The 17,572-nt window shown below is 39.7% G+C and overlaps 1 protein-coding gene across 2 annotated transcripts in view; it reads left to right on the forward strand.

Moving 5' to 3' along the window:
* The window catches only part of CNTLN (centlein), a 253,134-nt gene that overhangs the window by 50,648 nt on the left and 184,914 nt on the right, over positions 1-17,572 (forward strand). For both annotated transcript variants that reach the window (XM_070431720.1, XM_070431721.1), the window contains exon 3: positions 11,431-11,515. In XM_070431720.1, coding sequence (XP_070287821.1) covers positions 11,431-11,515 — 85 coding nt within the window. The remainder of the gene's footprint in view (positions 1-11,430; positions 11,516-17,572) is intronic.

Raw genomic sequence — 17,572 nt, forward strand, 5'->3', positions numbered from 1 at the left:
CTTCTAGGAATATATCCCAAGAAACCAGAAACACCAATCAGAAAGGATATATGCACCCAAATGTTCATAGCAGCACAATTCACCATAGTTAAGATCTGGAAACAGCCTAAGTGCCCATCAGTAGATGAATGGATTAGACAACTGTGGTACATCTACACAGTGGAATACTATGCTACTGTAAAAAAAAAGGAACTCTTACCATTTGCAACAGCATGGATGGAACTGGAGAGCATTATGTTAATTGAAATAAGCCAGTCAATGAAGGAAAAATATCACATGATCTCACTCATTCATGGATAATAAAGACCATTATAAACTTATGAACAAAAATTGATACAGAGGCAGAGCTGCCTCAAACAGACTGTGAAACTGCAGCGGGAAGGCTGGGGAGGATAAGGGGGCAGAAGCGGGGCGTAAGAGATCAACTGAAGAACTTATATGCATGCATATAAGCATAACGAATGGACATAAGACACTGGGGGGTAGGGGAGGCCAGGGGATTGTCAAGGGTGGGGGAAAAAAGGTGACATATGTAATACCCTTTGTAATACTTTAAGCAATAAAAAAAAAAGAAATGAAGATAAAAAATGGTAGATACATTGATAGGCAATGGCAAATTAGAAGAAAAAGGAATTTCAATTTCTGAAAGTACAGTACGTTTAATTTTACTATTAAATAAAAAGAAAAAGAAAAACTAGTTGAAGTAATTGGTCTGCGAGTATGCATTAAATGTGCTGGTAATGCTTTGTAAATAGAAAGTCCTATCTAATAAAGAGGTAATATGCAAATTGACCATCACTCCAACATACAAGATGGCCACCCTCATGTGGTCACAAGATGGCCAGCAGAGGAGGGCAGTTGGGGGCGACCAGGCCTGCAAGGGAGGGCAGTTGGGGGGGACCCAGGCCAGCAAGGGAGGGTAGTTGGGGGCGACCAGGCCTGCAGGGGAGGGCAGTTGAGGGCAATCGGGCCAGCAGGGGAGCAGTTAGGTGTCAATCAGGCTGGCAGGGGAGTGGTTAAGGGGTGATCAGGCTGGCAGGCAGAAACAGTTAGGGGCAATCAGGCAGGTGAGCAGTTGGGAGCCAGCAGTCCTGGATTGTGAGATCGGGCCTAAACGGGCAGTCAGACATCCCTCTAGCAGTCCCAGAGTGGAGAGGGTTCAGGTTGGGCTGAGCGATACCCCCTCCCCCGCCCCCCCCCCCCCCCCCCCCGTGAAGGAATTCTGTGCACCAGGCCTCTAGTAAAATAATAAAGCAGGATAAAGTACAAACAGTAAAAACAGTAGTCATACTATGTTTGAAAAAATGTCAAATGTGGTTTATTGCAACTTTCCACTATTTGTGCCTACATCCAGAGGACTGTAGATGGCTAGAGGAAAACTGTGAACCATGATGATTGGTCTTATATAAATTTACTAGGGGCCCAGTGCACGAATTTGTGCAACTTGAAAGGAATTGTGGGCTGTGAGGCTGAGTTGGGCACAGGGGCATGTCTCGGCCCATCCTCCATGCCCCGCCCAGCTCCTCCTGCCATGGCCCCTGGTCCCCTGTCTGCTGGCAGCCCTGCTCCCACCGCTGCTGCTCCCACATGCTGATGGTGCTGGCCCCGCTCGCACCCACTGATGGTGCAGAGTGATTGGGGCCAGTGCCAGCATTGGGTGCGAGTGGGGCTGGCGCCATCAGCGGGTGCAAACGACGGCTGCTGCCCTGATTGCCCCGCAGGAGCAAGGGGAGGTGGAGAAGCCCTCAGGGGCTACTGGGGCCGGCAGCAGCCGCTCGCAGTCACTGATGGCGCCCAGTGATCAGGACCAGTGCCGGGTGCTGGCAGTGGGTGCGAGTGGCAGCTCTGGCACCGGCAGCGGGTGCAAGCAATGGCTCCAAGGCTGGCTGTGGGTGTGAGCGATGGCTCTGGTGCTGGCAGGGATTGCGAGTGGCAACTCCAGTGCTGGCAGTAGGTGTGAGTGGGGCCGGCGCCGACAGCAGATGCGAGTGCTAGGCGGGACTGCGGCCCACAGGAGCAAAGAATTTTCAGTAACCACCAGAGGCTTGTCCTGATGACAGCAACCGGTGCCCCACCTTGGTCTGGTACCCCCACTCAGTGCTCCACTATCCCGCCACAGCCAATGCCTGCCATGTTCTGCACGCGCCCACTGATTGTCAGCGCACATCATAGTGACCGACTGTTTGGTTATTCCGCCTTTTGGTCTATTTGCATATTAGTCTTTTATTATATAGGATGACCACTAAGCTCAGCAGTCCTTAGCCCTGCCTGGTAATGATCCTTTTTTTTTTTTTTTTGCCTCGTGTAATATCCCATTATCCTAGAAAACTATTTTATGCTTACTCTCTTGTCAACTTCTAAGGCTTTGTTTTCTGTTCTCACTCTCAGCTGATAGAATTTGACAAATTAACATTTGTTAAATAGAGCACAGGTTGCTGGATGATGAGCCCTGGTTTAAGAACAGATCACAAGAGAAATTGAAATAGAGAAATTTATTACTCACAGGTCTTGGAGGAAGTGGCTGGTTTGCCCAAGGGGCCACATAGGGAGGTCACGGCAGAGTGCAGACACAGACAGACAGGGTTTGGGACATATGCCTTTATTAGTGTTCATAGGTGGAGTGCTTTGGGGTTTTCGGGCTAAGGTAGTATTGGCCAATTGAAACCATAAGAGCTGGTGTTCGATAAGTCCACAAGGGATTTTCTCTAAAGGATGCATTAAAGAAAGGTGTTGGGAGGCAGGGAATACTGTTGATCACAGAGGCTGTTGGGAAAATCCTATTAGGAACTGAAATTGCCATGACTGTTGCTGCTGATTAGGGCATGCACTAGCATTGAGGGGCTAATGTCAGTGGTATTGCTGCATAGCTTAGCTAAACTCAACCATACTCTTGAGAAAATACAAGCTCTTAGAATTCTAAGAAATTATACTCCTTACCATAACTACATCTACCAACATATCTGAATCAATACTCATATTTTTTCTTTCAAAGAACTGTTCATACCCTCATGTAAGGCCAAACAGACTCTATATGTATGCTAAAGCTGTAAGAACCCTGTAATTCTCCGTTTTCTGTCATGTGGCATCATATCTCTTACTGCCATGAATTATTTCTATTGACATATACACATGCTTTTTATCTTCCATCTTAAATCTTTTTTGATCTCACATTTCCCTTGATCTTCTGTTCATTTTTTCTGTTCCTTTTTATTGCAAAATTCCTCTGAAGAGTAGTTTTTACTATTCAATTTTTTACTTTCCCTCTTGAACTCACTACAGTAGGCTTTCATACCAACCATTCTCCTAAACAGCTCTTGTTAAAATCACCAGTGACCTCAATATTGCTAAATCCAGCAGTCAGTTCTCACTTTATCTTCTTAAATATGTTTGTAGGATTTTGGCACAGTTGACTCCTTTTTTCTAGAAATATTTATTCACTTAGTTTAGCTCTTGGTTCTCCTCTTATATGATTGCTTATCCATGTTAGTATCATTTGCTGTTTTTTTTTTCTCATCTTACTAACTTATTAATGGAGTGTCACAGAATTCAATTCTCAGACTTTTCTATCCAAAATCACTTTCTTAGGTGATCCATCTAGTTGTGGTCTCAAATGTACTTGGGTGACTCTTAAAGTTTTATCTTTAGCCTTGACTTCTTGACTGATTTCAGACTTGTTTATTCAACTACTCTTGGATATTGTTTAGGCATCTCAAATGTAACATGTCCAAATCCCAAATTTTAATGTCCCTTACTCTCATCTCTATATCTCAGACAATGTCTCCTCGATTCTTTCAGTTTCTCAGATGAAAGCTTTGAAAACATTCTTGATTTATCTCTCTCTTTTTTTTACATCTTATATCTAATGTATCAAGAAGTCCTGTTAGCTCTACCTTAAAAATATCAAGAATTTTATTACTTCTCAATACTACTATAGCCACCTGTCTTGTCCAGTTCATCTTTATTTCTCACCTGAGGTATTTCAGTTGCTTTCTAACTGGTCTCTGTGTTTCTACCCTTGACCTCTAGAGCATGTTCTCAACCCAAGAGCCAGTATGGTACTCATAAAATAATAATTTGCATTATGTTATTTCTCTGCTTAAAGCCTAAACTCTATCTTCTCATTATACTGAGAGCCAGATCCAATGTGCATAAGACTAGAAAACTATATATTACTTTGTTCCCTGTGATCTTTCTGTCCTCAGCTACCATTCTTTCCTTGTTTATACAAGGGAAGATACATTTATTTTTTTTGCTATTATTTGAATACTAGAGGCCTGATGCATGAAATTTGTGCAAGGGGCTTGGCTCTTGCAGCCACAGCGAATTGCCTCAGCCCTCACAGCCCTGGCTTCATCTGGAAGGTAGTCTGGAAGGACATCCGGAAGGTCGCTTGACTGTCTGGTCTAATTAGCATATTACGCTTTTATTATTATAGATGCCAATTATGTTCTTGCCTACTTGCTACCAATTATGTTCTTTCCCATGGCCTGGAAAACTTTCAGAGCTTTCTTCAGAGCTCTATGTCTCTCACTTTCTTCCTTTAAATCTCTGCTCAATCATCTGTTAATTATCCTTTAAACATAGCAACTTTCCATTTACTCTCTTGTTCTTCAAGACTAGATATCCTGGAGAGTTGTAGAGGATCTACCGAAAACATAGTCACAAACCCAAACAACCAAAATGAGGAGACAAAGAAACAACCCTCAAATGAAAGAACTAGAGAATTCTCCAGAGGAAGAGATAAGTGAAATAGAGATAAGAAATTTATCTGAAACAGAGGTCAGAGTAATAATGGTAAAAATGCTCAACAGTATGAAAAAAGATAAAGTAACTATGAAAAAAGAACAGTCTGAGATAATGACATAACACAAAGAACACATTGGAAGGGATACACAGGAGATTAGGGGAAGCTCAGGATTTAATCAGTGAATCAGAAGACAGAGTTGAAAATATCACTCAATCAGAGAACCAAGAAGAAAAAACAATTAAAAAACAGGTGGACAGTTTAAGGGAGCTGTGGGACAATGTGAAATGTAACGATATTACAATAGCAGGTGTGCCAGAAGAGGGAGAAAGAATAGGGAAGGTGTTTGAAGAAATAATGACAGAAAATTTCCCTAACCTGGTAAAGGAAAAAATCACACAAGTTCAGGAAGCACAGAGAACCCCATCAAAGAAGATTCCAAACAGACCCACGCCCAGACACATCATAATTAAAATGCCAAAAATTAAAGACAAAGAACGTATCTTAAAGGCAGCAAGAGTAAAGAAAACTTACCTACAAAGGAGTACCCATAAGGCTGAAACCTGATTTCTCATCAGAAACTCTACAGGCCAGAAGGGAATGGTATGAAGTTCTCAAGGTAATGGAAAGCAAGGATCTGAGACCAAGCTTACTATATCCAGCAAGCCTATCATTCAAAATAGATGGTCAAATGAGCTTCCCAGATAAAAAAAAAAAGGCTACAGGAGTTCATCATCACCAAGCCAGCATTACAAGAAATGCTAAAGGGATTGCTGTAAGAGATTGCTGAGAAGAAGAAACAGAAAGAGAAAACTAGCCATACAGAATTAAAATGGCTATAAATAAGTACCTCTCAATAATAACCCTAAATGTAAATGGATTAAATGCACCAATCAAAAGGCCCAGGGTAGCTGAATGGATACAAAAACATGACCCAACTATATGCTGTCTACAAGAGACCCACCTCAAAAGAATAGACACACACAGGATGAAAGTGAATGGATGGAAAAAAAATTTCCATGCAAATGGAAAAGAAAAAAAAGCTGGAGAAGCAATACTCATATCCGACAAAATTGACTATAAAATGAAGGACATCACAAGAGATAACAAAGGTCACTACATAATACTAAAGGGATCAATCCAATAAGAGGATATAACCCTGGTAAACATACACTGAGTGGCGAGATTATTATGACCACCCCATCAGTACTTCGTTGGGCCACCTTTTGCCTTCAGTACTGCGGCGATTCTTTTTTGCATTGACTCCACAAGATGTTGAAAGGTGATGCAAGGAATCTGATACCATGCCTGATGAAAAGCACTGTCCAGTTCTGTGAGATTTGATGGTTGTGGAACCAGCTGCCTGATGGCTCTTTTAACTTCGTCCCACAAATGCTCAATTAGATTGAGATCTGGTGATTGTGGGGGCCACCTAAGCAAGGTAAAGTCTCCCTCATGTTCTTGAAACCACTCCTGCACAATACGAGCACCGTGGCATGGAGCATTGTCTTGTTGGAATAAGCCATCTCCATTGGGATATGCCATCAACATGATAGGATGAACTTGATCAGCAACGATACTTAGGTATGTTGTGCTATTCAGACGTTGTTCCACACGCATTGAAGGGCCCAAATCATGCCAGGAAAACATGCCCCAAACCATAACTCTCCCCCCACCAGCTTGAAGGGTTGTACTCATGCATGTGGGGTGCATGCTTTCATGCTGTTTCCGTCAAATTCTCACTCTGCCATCTGCATGATGCAACTGGAAACGTGATTCATCGGACCACATGACTTTTTTCCAATGCTCGACTGTCCAATCCTTGTGTTCCTGTGCAAATTGGAGATGTTTTATCTTGGTAACTGCAGACAGCAAAGGTGTTCGAACAGGCCTTCCTTCGGCTGTTTTGCTGATACTAGGCTCCATGGCTCCGAGCGCCAACAATCATCCCACGTTCAAAGGCTGTTAAATCGCGTTGTTTACCCGTATCTTCAGAAAAAAATCACTTCTGTCATGGTAAACAACCTGCTTCCCTATTTATAATGGTCTGGCCCTCTAGCAACTTCAGCGCAAAATTATAGCTAATTTGCCTACAAATGTCAGGTGGTCATAATAATGTGGCCACTCAGTGTATATTCACCCAATATAGGTGCACCTTTATATACACATACACACACACACACACACACACACACACACACACGTCTGGAGGACTTTTAACAGAGAGATTGACAACAATAGTCATAGTAGGGGACTTTAGCACCCCTCTGACTTCACTGGACAGATCTTCCAGACAAAAAATTAACAAGGAAACAGAGACTCTAAAGGACATACTGGATCAGATGGATGGATTGTACATGTCTTTTTGTTTGAATATTTGAAAGAGTTAAGTTTTATACACTTTCTGATTTTAAAAATTTTAAATCCTGTTAAAACTTTTATGTATCAAATAGGTGTTTCCCTTTAATAAAAAAAGAAAAAGACTAGACATACCTTTCTTGGTTACCCTAGTTTATTGTTCTTATATTTACTAGTGGCTCAGTGCACAAAATTCATACATGGGTAGGGTCCCTAGGCCTGGCCTCTGATCAGGGTCGATCTGTGGAGCAACCAGTGGGGCAATCGGGGGCCCCCTGCTGGCACTGGCCTTGGCCTTCCTGACGCTGCTCGCTTGCCAGCCCTGTCCCCCGCCACTGCTGGTTGCCTTACTCTCCAGGAGGTGAGCGGCGGGGCAATTGGGGGGTGGAGCCACCTGTTCACTGTCCGCCCCCCCCCCCCCCATCACCCTGCCGCCACCGCTGCCCTTTGCCTCCCTCTACTGAGTGACCGGAGTGGCGATCAGGGGAGCCCCTGTTAGCACCTGCTTTGGCTGGCCTGGGGCCTGCGGGCTGGGGTCAGTGCCTATGTTGAGCATCTGCCCCCTGGTGGTCAGTGTGTGTCATAGTGACCTGTCATTCCACTGGTTGTTCTGCCACTCAGTCGATTTACATATTAGGCTTTTATTTTATAGGATAGCCAATTGGCATACTTTATGTTCACTTATTTATCACTTGTTTCAATAGGTATGAATTAAAATGTTTATTTCATGAAGGCAGCCTCTTGCTTTATTTTGCTTTATATTTTATCCTACTGTTACCAATTTTTGAAACTCTTTAGATATATGTTGGAGTTTCCTAGTGAAACCTGAATGACTTAAATTTTTTTTTTATGTTCATTGTTCTGGGTGAATTCCTCATTAGTAGTCTCCATTTCACTAAATGCCTTTTTGTATCTAGTTTTGAGCTCAGCCCATTTAATTGTTTTTATTTATTTAGCTCTTTATATGTTTTCAAGATTTTTTAGATCCACTTATTGTTTTACTTATGGTTTTTTGTTTTAATTTTAGTCACTCTTTTATATCTTTAAAGATCCTTACTTATTTCAAAGTCTTTCAATGTGTTTTGTTATTTTCATTTTGTCTAGAGATTGATTTTTTTCAGATTATTGAGTCACTGTTTGCTTGTGTTGTGTGTGTGTGTGTGTGGGTGTAGAGAGTGTGTTTTCTTCATGTATTTTGGATTTTTTGCTCTTATTCTCTTCCTCCTCTTTTACTACTCCTTCTTGTCTAATGCCTTTTTCTCTCTAGAAAATTTATGCTTGCCACTAAATTGTTACCCTCACCTCATTCTTCCTTCCTGAAACAGGATTTCTATTGGTAGTTTGTAGCTCTTAGCCAACAGTGAGAGGATTTGCTCTAATTAGTGCCTGAGCCAAAGGTGTTTTGGCTTAGCTCTTGATTAGGATGCTATATCTGTAAACTTCTGCCATTTTAGACTTTCATATACATAAGATTTAGAGTCAGGCAAGGATGAGTGGACATTTTTTCGGCCCTCTTTTAGGAGTTGGGAGCCCCACCCCATTCTCTGGTTTCAAACAATGAGCCTCGCTATGATTTTACATATTGAGCAAGACAAGTATTTCCTACTATTCCCAGGAGCCAAGCTCTTTCCCACCTTAGACTGCCTCATCCACATCCATTGCATTATATTTCTGTTTAGTTTGTGATCTTTAGAGATGTGGCTGTTTCTCCTTAATTTTTTTTTTAAATTCATTGATTTGTAAGAGAGAGGGGAAGGAGGGTTAAGAAATCCTTTTTTTATAGCTCCATAATATTCCATTGTGTAAATATACCACAGCTTTTTTATCCACTTATCTTCTGATGGGCCCTTGAGCTATTTCCAGATCTTAGTTATCCTATATAATAAAAGTGTAATATGCTAAGTATCTGGTTGTCTGTTCGTCTACTCAACCAATCAAAGCGTAATATGCTAATGATATGCTAAGGCTACTCAGCCGCTCACTATGATGTGTACTGACCACCAGGGGGCAGACAGTTGACAGGTTGACCAGTCGCTATGACGTACACTGACCACCAGGGGGCAGATGTTCTGACCAGTAGGTTAGCTTGCTGCTGGAGTCCTGCCGATTGGGACTGAGCAAGACGGGCCAGACATGCCCTGGAGTCCTCCTGCAACTCCTCCCAGTTTGGCCAACCTCTCATGTCTTTCCCCGGCTCCAGTTGTGCACCAGTGGGGTCCCTTGGCCTGGCCTGCACCCTCTCGCAATCTGGGACCCCTCGGGGGATGTAGGAGAGCCGGTTTTGGCCCTATCCTGAAGGCCAGGCCGATGGATCTCACTGATGCATGAATTCGTGCACCAGACCTCTAGTTGTAAATAATTCTTCTATGAACATAGGGATTATTTTTTCTGATTGGTCTTTTAGGATTCTTAGGATATATTCTCAGAAGTGGGATTGCTGGGTCAAATGGCAGTTCCATTTTTAATTTTTTGAGGAAACTCCAAATTGTTTTCCACGGTGATTGCACCAGCTTGCTTTCCCAACAGCAGTGACCTAGGGTTCCCTTTTCTCTACATCATCACCAGCACTTGTCATTTGTTGATTTGTTGATAGTAGCCATTCTGGTGTGAGATGATACCTCATTGTTGTTGGTATTGTTGTTTTTTTAAAAAAAGATATTTGTTTTATTTTTTTTAATATATATTTATTGATTTCAGAGCAGAAGGGAGAGGGAGAGAGAGATAGAAACATCAGTGATGAGAATCATTGATCAGCTGCCTCCTGCACGCCCCTTACTGGGGATTGAGCTCACAACCCTGGCATGTGCCCTTGACTTGAGTTGAACCTGGGACCTTGCAGTCCGCAGGCAGACACTCTATCACTGAGCTAAACCAGCTAGGGCAACCTCATTGTTGTTTTAATTTGCATCTCTCTGATGACTAATGACATTAAACATATTTTTTTAAAAAAATGTCTATTGGCCATTTGTATATCCACTTTGGAGAGGTGTCTATTTGAGTCCTTTGCCTAGTTTTTAAATTGGATTGTCTTCATAGTCTTGAGCTATATGAGTTCTTATATATTTTGAAAACTAACCCCTTATCAGATGTATCATTGGCAAATATATTCTCCCATACAGTGGGTTCTCTTTACATTGTGCTGGTGGTTTCTTTTGCAGTGCAGAAGCTTTTTAGTTTGGTGTAGTTCCAATTGTTTATTTTTCCCTGTGTTTCTCTTGGTCTAGGATATATGACCTTTTTAATGTATAGATTTGCTGATATTTTGTTGAGCATTTTAGCATCTTTGTTCATCAGAGATACTGGCTTGTAATATTCTTTCTTTGTAGTGTCTTTATCTGGCTTTGAAATTAGGATAATGCTGGCCTTGCAAAAAGAGCTTGGAAGTCTTCCTTCCTCTTGAATTTTTGGATTAGTTTGAGGATAGGTGTTAGTTCTTCTTTGAATGTTTGGTAAAACTCACCTGCTGCGGTATGTTTGGGGATGGTGACCAAGCTCAGGCATACTGATCTGCTCTTCCACCTCTCCCCCAATGCCATCCACTTCAGACTCTCCACGGGGGATTTCAGTCTGTACCTCTTTCCCTCCACAGAAGCCTTGGGTAAGTGCCTGCAAACGAAAACTCTGTGCTTTGGTTTTTTGTTTAAACAAACAAACAAACAAACAACACTGATTCTTTCTGATAGTTAGAAGCTCCACTGCCTTTCACAGCTGGATGTTATATGGGCTGCTGTTCTCTGGTGCTATGGGCTGCTGCTTGCCTCCTGTGGGAGCTGGCCCTGCTCTTCTCGGGACTTAATTCCTCCTACCTATCTCGAGGTGGTCTGTGCCCTTCCTTGTAAAGTCTCCTCTTCAGCTAATCTTCAGTTGGTAATTCAGGGTGAATGGTCCCCACTTTAGTTTTATTTCCAGTTTGCTTCTGGAAGGAAGTGCAAGAAAGATCCACCTACTCTGCCACTATCTTTGAAATGTCCAATATTTTATTCTTAATATAATTCTCTATATAAAATGTTTGTTAAGATATATTTATATGTTATTTTAACTTTATAATACAATGGGTAATTCAATAAACATTACACATGTTTCAAATATTCTTATCATGTATCTAAATCTGTTACTAAATTATTTAATATGAAGTTGTTTTAGTTATGAGCAGTTCTAAGTTGTTGTCACTTGCCATATGGTTTCTGACTGGGCTGTCAACCCCAGATACCTTAATTTTTTGTATTTCAAAGTGACACTCATTATCAGGATGTGAAATTCTAAAGGATCAGCTACCAGTTATGACTAATAAACTCTCAATGTGTATATATATATATTTTTATTTCTAGAGAAAAACAGAACTCTGAAGCTAAAGACAGAAAAGTTTTAGAAATTCTGCAAGTCAAGGATGCTAAAATACAAGAATTGGAACAGGTTGGTGTTACAGTAGGAAATACTCTTACCACTATAATTGTTTTAGTAGATCTTCGCATTATTTTAAATTATTATTTTTTGCCATAATGTTCATTAAGAATACCAGAGTCATTATGTTAAACCATTACTATTTTGAAACTACTATAGTTGGATTATTATTTATAGTTATACTTTTCTTATAGCAGTGATGGCCAACCTATTACACGCGTGTCAGAGGTGACACGCAAACTCATTTTTTTGGTTGATTTTTCTTTGTTAAATGGCATTTGAATATATAAAATAAATATAAAAAATATGTCTTTGTTTTACTATGGTTGCAAATATAAAAAAATTTCTATATGTGACACGGCACTAGAGTTAAGTTAGGGTTTTTCAAAATGCTGACACGCCGAGCTCAAAAGGTTCGCCATCACTGGCTTATAGCCTCTTATTTGTTTTATGACTTAATAGGCTGTGTTATTTATATATTAAAACTCTTAAGATGGTGTTATAGTTTTATAATTGTATCTAGCAGTTATTGTTTTATTGACTTTTGCCTTTTATTTTTAGCAGTTATCATTCACTTCTGAAACTTGTAAATTTTCAGATTGTTTCGTTTGTAGAAAAGATCAACAAAAACTGGGATGATTCTCTTTGATCTTTTGAAAGTTTATATTTCTTAATTAGCAAAGTCCTATCTTTTATATATTATCAGTAAATTATACTATTACATGTACTGACTACTTAATTACAAATATATTGTTACATGTAATATATGTAATCAGTACATGATTACTGCAAAAATCCATGTGGTCAGTGCTTCTAGGAACCATTTTCAAGGTTTAAACATCTTCAAAATAAAGGTGAAAGAAATTTGTTGTAAGAATGGCCTATATCGCCGAAACCGGTTTGGCTCAGTGGATAGAGCGTCGGCCTGCGGACTGAAGGGTCCCGGGTTCGATTCCGGTCAAGGGCATGTACCTGGGTTGCGGGCACATCCCCAGTAGGAGATGTGCAGGAGGCAGCTGATCGATATTTCTCTCTCATCGATGTTTCTGACTCTCTATCTCTCTCCCTTCCTCTCTGTAAAAAAATCAATAAAATATATTTAAAAAAAAAAAAAAAAAAGAATGGCCTATATCATGATAGAATATTTAAATTCTTTTTGTACCATATTGCTCATTATGGGTAAATTACCTATAATTTTTTCTGAGTTAAATGGAGGTTCTTTTGGGCAACTGTTTTCTTCTGGCTTTGACTCTGTTTTCCTTTCTAGCCAATTAAAGAGTCATAAGAACTTTGATCTTAGGTTAGTTATTGTCATAAAGTTGTTTTAGTAGACGGCTAAAAGTAGAAGTTAACATATTTTTCCATTTTCTACATCTATATAAACTCATTTTTAAAAATTAGATATAGGTTCCTATTTGACATATAAAGTTGAAGTTTATACCTTCTGCAATATTGTATTTTCTTTAAAGTAAATGTCATAATTGATACTATAATGATGACATTTTAGAAATAGCATTTTAGTCAGTTTTTCGTTGAAAAAAACAGTTGTATTTTCCATGTGCATATCAGTGTCAGAAAGCATTCTAAGATATATATTGGCATGTGCATAAATTATTTGATTTTCAGATATCAACTTACTTTTTAGGCCCCTAGTTTCTTAGCCTACATTATGTATGTTTTGGTTATAACTTTCTACAAGGTATATTTCAGTTCACTTCAATGAAATGTTGTATTAAATGTATGTACTGTCCTGTGATGGTACTGTGGAAAATTAGGAATTGCAATTTTTGGCTTTAATGATTTGTAAATGTCTTTGAGGAGCAGGGTGGGGATAAAAGCACGGATCAAGCCGTAACTGGTTTGGCTCAGTGGATAGAGTGTCGGCCTGCGGACTAAAAAGTCCCAGGTTCGATTCCGGTCAAGGGCATGTACCCTGGTTGCAGGCACATCCCCAGTGGGGGGTGTGCAGGAGGCAGCTGGTTGATGTTTCTCTCTCATCGATGTTACTGACTCTCTATCCCTCTCCCTTCCTCTCTGTAAAAAAAAAAAAAAAAAAAAAAAAAAAAAAAAAAAAAGCACGGATCAAGTAACCATATTCTGCTATGCTAGATTACAGGTTCTGTGAGAGTGGCCACTTTTGTATACCCATTGAACCTTTTCCCCCCTGACACCTAATATTTACCATATTGCTGGCTCATAATAGATGCTCATTGAATATTGTTGAATGTATGATATAAATTGAAAAAACACACAATGTATTATAAGTGCCATGGAAGAATTACAAGTAGAGTATTGTAAAGATTTAAAAGGAAGGGTGATTAAGTTCTGTGGAGAGGTCTTGAAGTGTTAAAGTGGGTTTTAATAGGTAGAGATTGTAGGAGAATTTGCCCAGGGTGAACACTGAACAAAATAAATGAAGGTAGGAGTGGCGTGTAAGGCATGTTTAGGTTCATTATTTTATATATTATTTGAACAGTGTACACTGAGTGGCCAGATTATTATGACCACCTGACATTTGTAGGCAAATTAGCTATAATTTTGCGCTGAAGTTGCTGGAGGGCCAGACCATTATAAATAGGGAAGCAGGTTGTTTACCACAACAGTAGAAGTGATTTTTTTCTGAAGATATGGGTAAACAACATGATTTAACAGCCTTTGAACGTGGGATATATGTATATCTTGATTTCACTATAACATGTTTGGAAAAATCTAGAGGGTATCTCTCAACTGCACAGGGGAAAAAATGAGAAAATTATCATATTTTTACTTACTTAGCCTTTTTTTTCTTCTGCATTTTTAAAGTAAACTTACAGAGAATAATTAGAGGACTGAATTTCCTGTTGTTAGCATTATTTAGTTGTGGGTTTTTTTTAAAAAAAATCTTTATTGTTGAAAGTATTACATATGTCCCCCTTTTTCCCCCATTTACCCCCTTCTAGCTCATCCCCTACCCACCACCCCCCTCCAGGCCTTTACTGCCCTATTGTCTGTGTCCATGGGTTATGCATATATACATACAAGTTCTTTACTTGATCTCTTCCCACCCATCCACCCACCCACCCACCCACCCATCCACCCACCCTTACCTTCCCTTTGAGATGTGGGCTTTTTCTTTTTAATACTCTCAAGATTTCTAATGCTTTGTTCCATTTCTTCATTTTTTTTCTAGTATACATTCTATAGTAGAATAGATTGACTTATATTTGTTTTTTTCTTCCTCTATAATAAATTATCACAAACTAGTGCCTTAAAACAATATATACATTTATTAAGTTGCTGTGGATCAGGAATCTGGACATAGCTTAGGTGGTCCTCTGCTCAGGATCTTATAAGGTTGTTTTAATTGTGGTTTTGATTGGGCTATGTTCTCATCTAAAGGCTTAGTTTGGAAAGAATCCTCTTCCAGGCTCATTCAGGGTGGTAGCAGAATCCATGGACTTGAAATTTTAAGAGCAAAGTCCTAAACGGGACCAAAATCTGTGAGAGTGAGAGGGGGAGGGAGAGAGGGAGGGAAAAAGAGAGAGGAGAGAGAGAGAGAGAGAGAGAGAAAGAGCTAGAGAGAGAGAGAGAGAGAGAGAGAGAGAGAGATTGAGTACATTGACTTTATTTTTTATTATTCTCATCAATTTATTTGGTTCATTAGATTCCACATATAAGTGAGATCATACAGTATTTGTCTTTTTGATTGGCTTATTTCATTTAGCATTACAATCTAATCTAAGGTTCATCTATGCTGTCACAAAAGGTAAGATTTCCTTTTCACAGCTGTGTAGTATTCCATTGTATAAAATGTACCACAGCTTTATTTATCCACTCATGTACCAATGGGTGCTTGGGTTGTTTCTAGATCTTAGCTATTGTAAATATTACTGTAATGAACATAAGGGTGCATATATTCTTTCTGATTGGTGTTAAAGCATTGGCTCATGCAGTTATGGGCTTGCAAGTCTGAATTCTGTATTGCAGTCTGGCAGGCTGGTGTCTCAGGGAAGATTGATGTTGGCACTTTGGAGGAAAAAAATTAGGACCATATTCCTTTTTCTTACGGCTTTCTACTGATCGGTTAAGGCCCAGTTACATTATGGAAGGATTATCTACTTTACTCAGTCCACTGATTTAAATGTTAATCACATCTAAAAAATACCTTCACAGCAACATGTTGAGTGGTGTTTGATCAAAAAGTGGATATCCTGGCTTATCCAAGTTGGTACATAAAATTTACCAAATGGAAAGTAAGTATCAAGGTAAATAGAACTTGAGCATGAGGTTTTAACTTTATCAGGTTAGGTTGTTTTCATTGTTTCTTGTAGTTGTACATGTCAGAGGCTAAACTCTGCTTTGGTATCTTTTAATATTTGGGTTTTTCTAGAAACTTCTGTTTTCTACTTCTTTTTTTCTTTATTGATTAAGGTATTATATATGTGTCCTTATCCACCCATTGCCCCCCCTCACCCTTCCATTCATGCCCTCACGCCCCTGGTGTCTGTGTCCATTGGTTAGGCCTATATGCATGCATACAAGTCCTTTTGTTGATCTCTCCCCCTTACCTTCACCCTCCCCTACCTTCCTTCCCTCTGAGGTTTGCTGATCTGATCGATGCTTCTCTGTCTCTGGACCTGTTTTTGCTCATCAGTTTATGTTATTCATTATATTCCACAAATGAGTAAGATCATGTGATATTTATCTTTCTTTGACTGGCTTATTTCACTTCGTCAGTTCCATCCATGTTATTGAAAATGGTAAGAATTCCTTCTTTTTTACCGCAGCATAGTATTCCATTGTGTAGATTGCCACAGGTTTTTAATCCACTCATCTGCTGATGGGCACTTAGGCTGTTTCCAAATCTTAGCTATGGTAAATTGTGCTGCTATGAACATAGGGGTGCATATATCCTTTCTGATTGGTGTTGCTGTTTTCTTGGGATATATTCCTAGAAGTGGGATCACGGGGTCAAATGGGAGTTCCATTTTTAGATTTTTGAGGAAACTCCATACTGTTTTCCACAAAGGCTGCACCAGTCTGCCTCCCCAACAGCAGTGCATGAAGGGTTCCTTTTTCTCCTCATCCTGGCCAGCACTTGTTTGTTGATTTGTTGATGATAGCCATTCTGACAGGTGTGAGATGGTACCGAATTGTCACTTTGATTTGCATCTCTCCTATAATTAGTGACTTTGAGGATGTTTTCATATGTCTCTTGGCCTTCTTTATGTCTTCTTTGGAAAAGTGTCTATTTAGGTCCATTGCCCATTTTTTGATTGGGTCGTTTATCTTCTTTTTGTTGTATGTGTTCCTTATAAATGTTGGAGATTAAACCCTCATTGGTGATAACATTGGAAAATATGTTTTCCCATGCAGTGGGCTTTCTTGTTGTTTTGTTGATGGTGTCTTTTGCTGTGCAAAAGCCTTTTATTTTGATGTGGTCCCATTTGTTTATTTTCTCTTTAGTTTCCTTTGCCCTAGGAGCTGTATCAGTGAAGAAACTGCTTCGGCATATGTCTGAGATTTTGCTGCCTGTGGGTTCCTCTAGTATTTTTATGGTTTCCTGTCTTATGTTTAAGTCCTTTATCCATTTTGAGTTTATTTTTATGTATGGTGTAAGTTGGTGGTCTAGTTTCATTTTTTTTGGTGCATGTATCTATCTGTCCAATTTTCCCAACACCATTTATTGAAGAGACTGTCTTGACTTCATTGTATGTTCTTGCCTCCTTTGTGAAATATTAATTTAGCATAGTCATTTGGGTCAATTTCTGGGTTCTCTGTTATATTCCATTGATCTATAAGTCTGTTCTTGTGCCAGTACTAGACAGTTATAAGAACAGTGGCTTTGTAATGCAGCTTGATATCTGGTATTGAGATCCGACCTACTTTGTTCTTCTTTCTCAGGATCGCTGCAGCTATTCGGGGTCTTTTTAAATTCCAGATGAATTTTTGGGGAGTTCATTCTAGGTCTATGAAATATGCCGTTGCTATTTTAATGGGGAGTGCATTGAATCCAAAGATTGCTTTGGGTAGTATGGACATTTTAATGATGTTGATTCTACCAATCCATGAACACAGTATGTTCTTCCA

The sequence above is a fragment of the Myotis yumanensis genome, unplaced genomic scaffold (genome assembly GCF_028538775.1).
Source record: "Myotis yumanensis isolate MYYU_CA2020_CCGP unplaced genomic scaffold, mMyoYum1.0.hap1 SCAF_12, whole genome shotgun sequence".
NCBI classification, from domain to species: Eukaryota; Metazoa; Chordata; class Mammalia; order Chiroptera; family Vespertilionidae; genus Myotis; species Myotis yumanensis.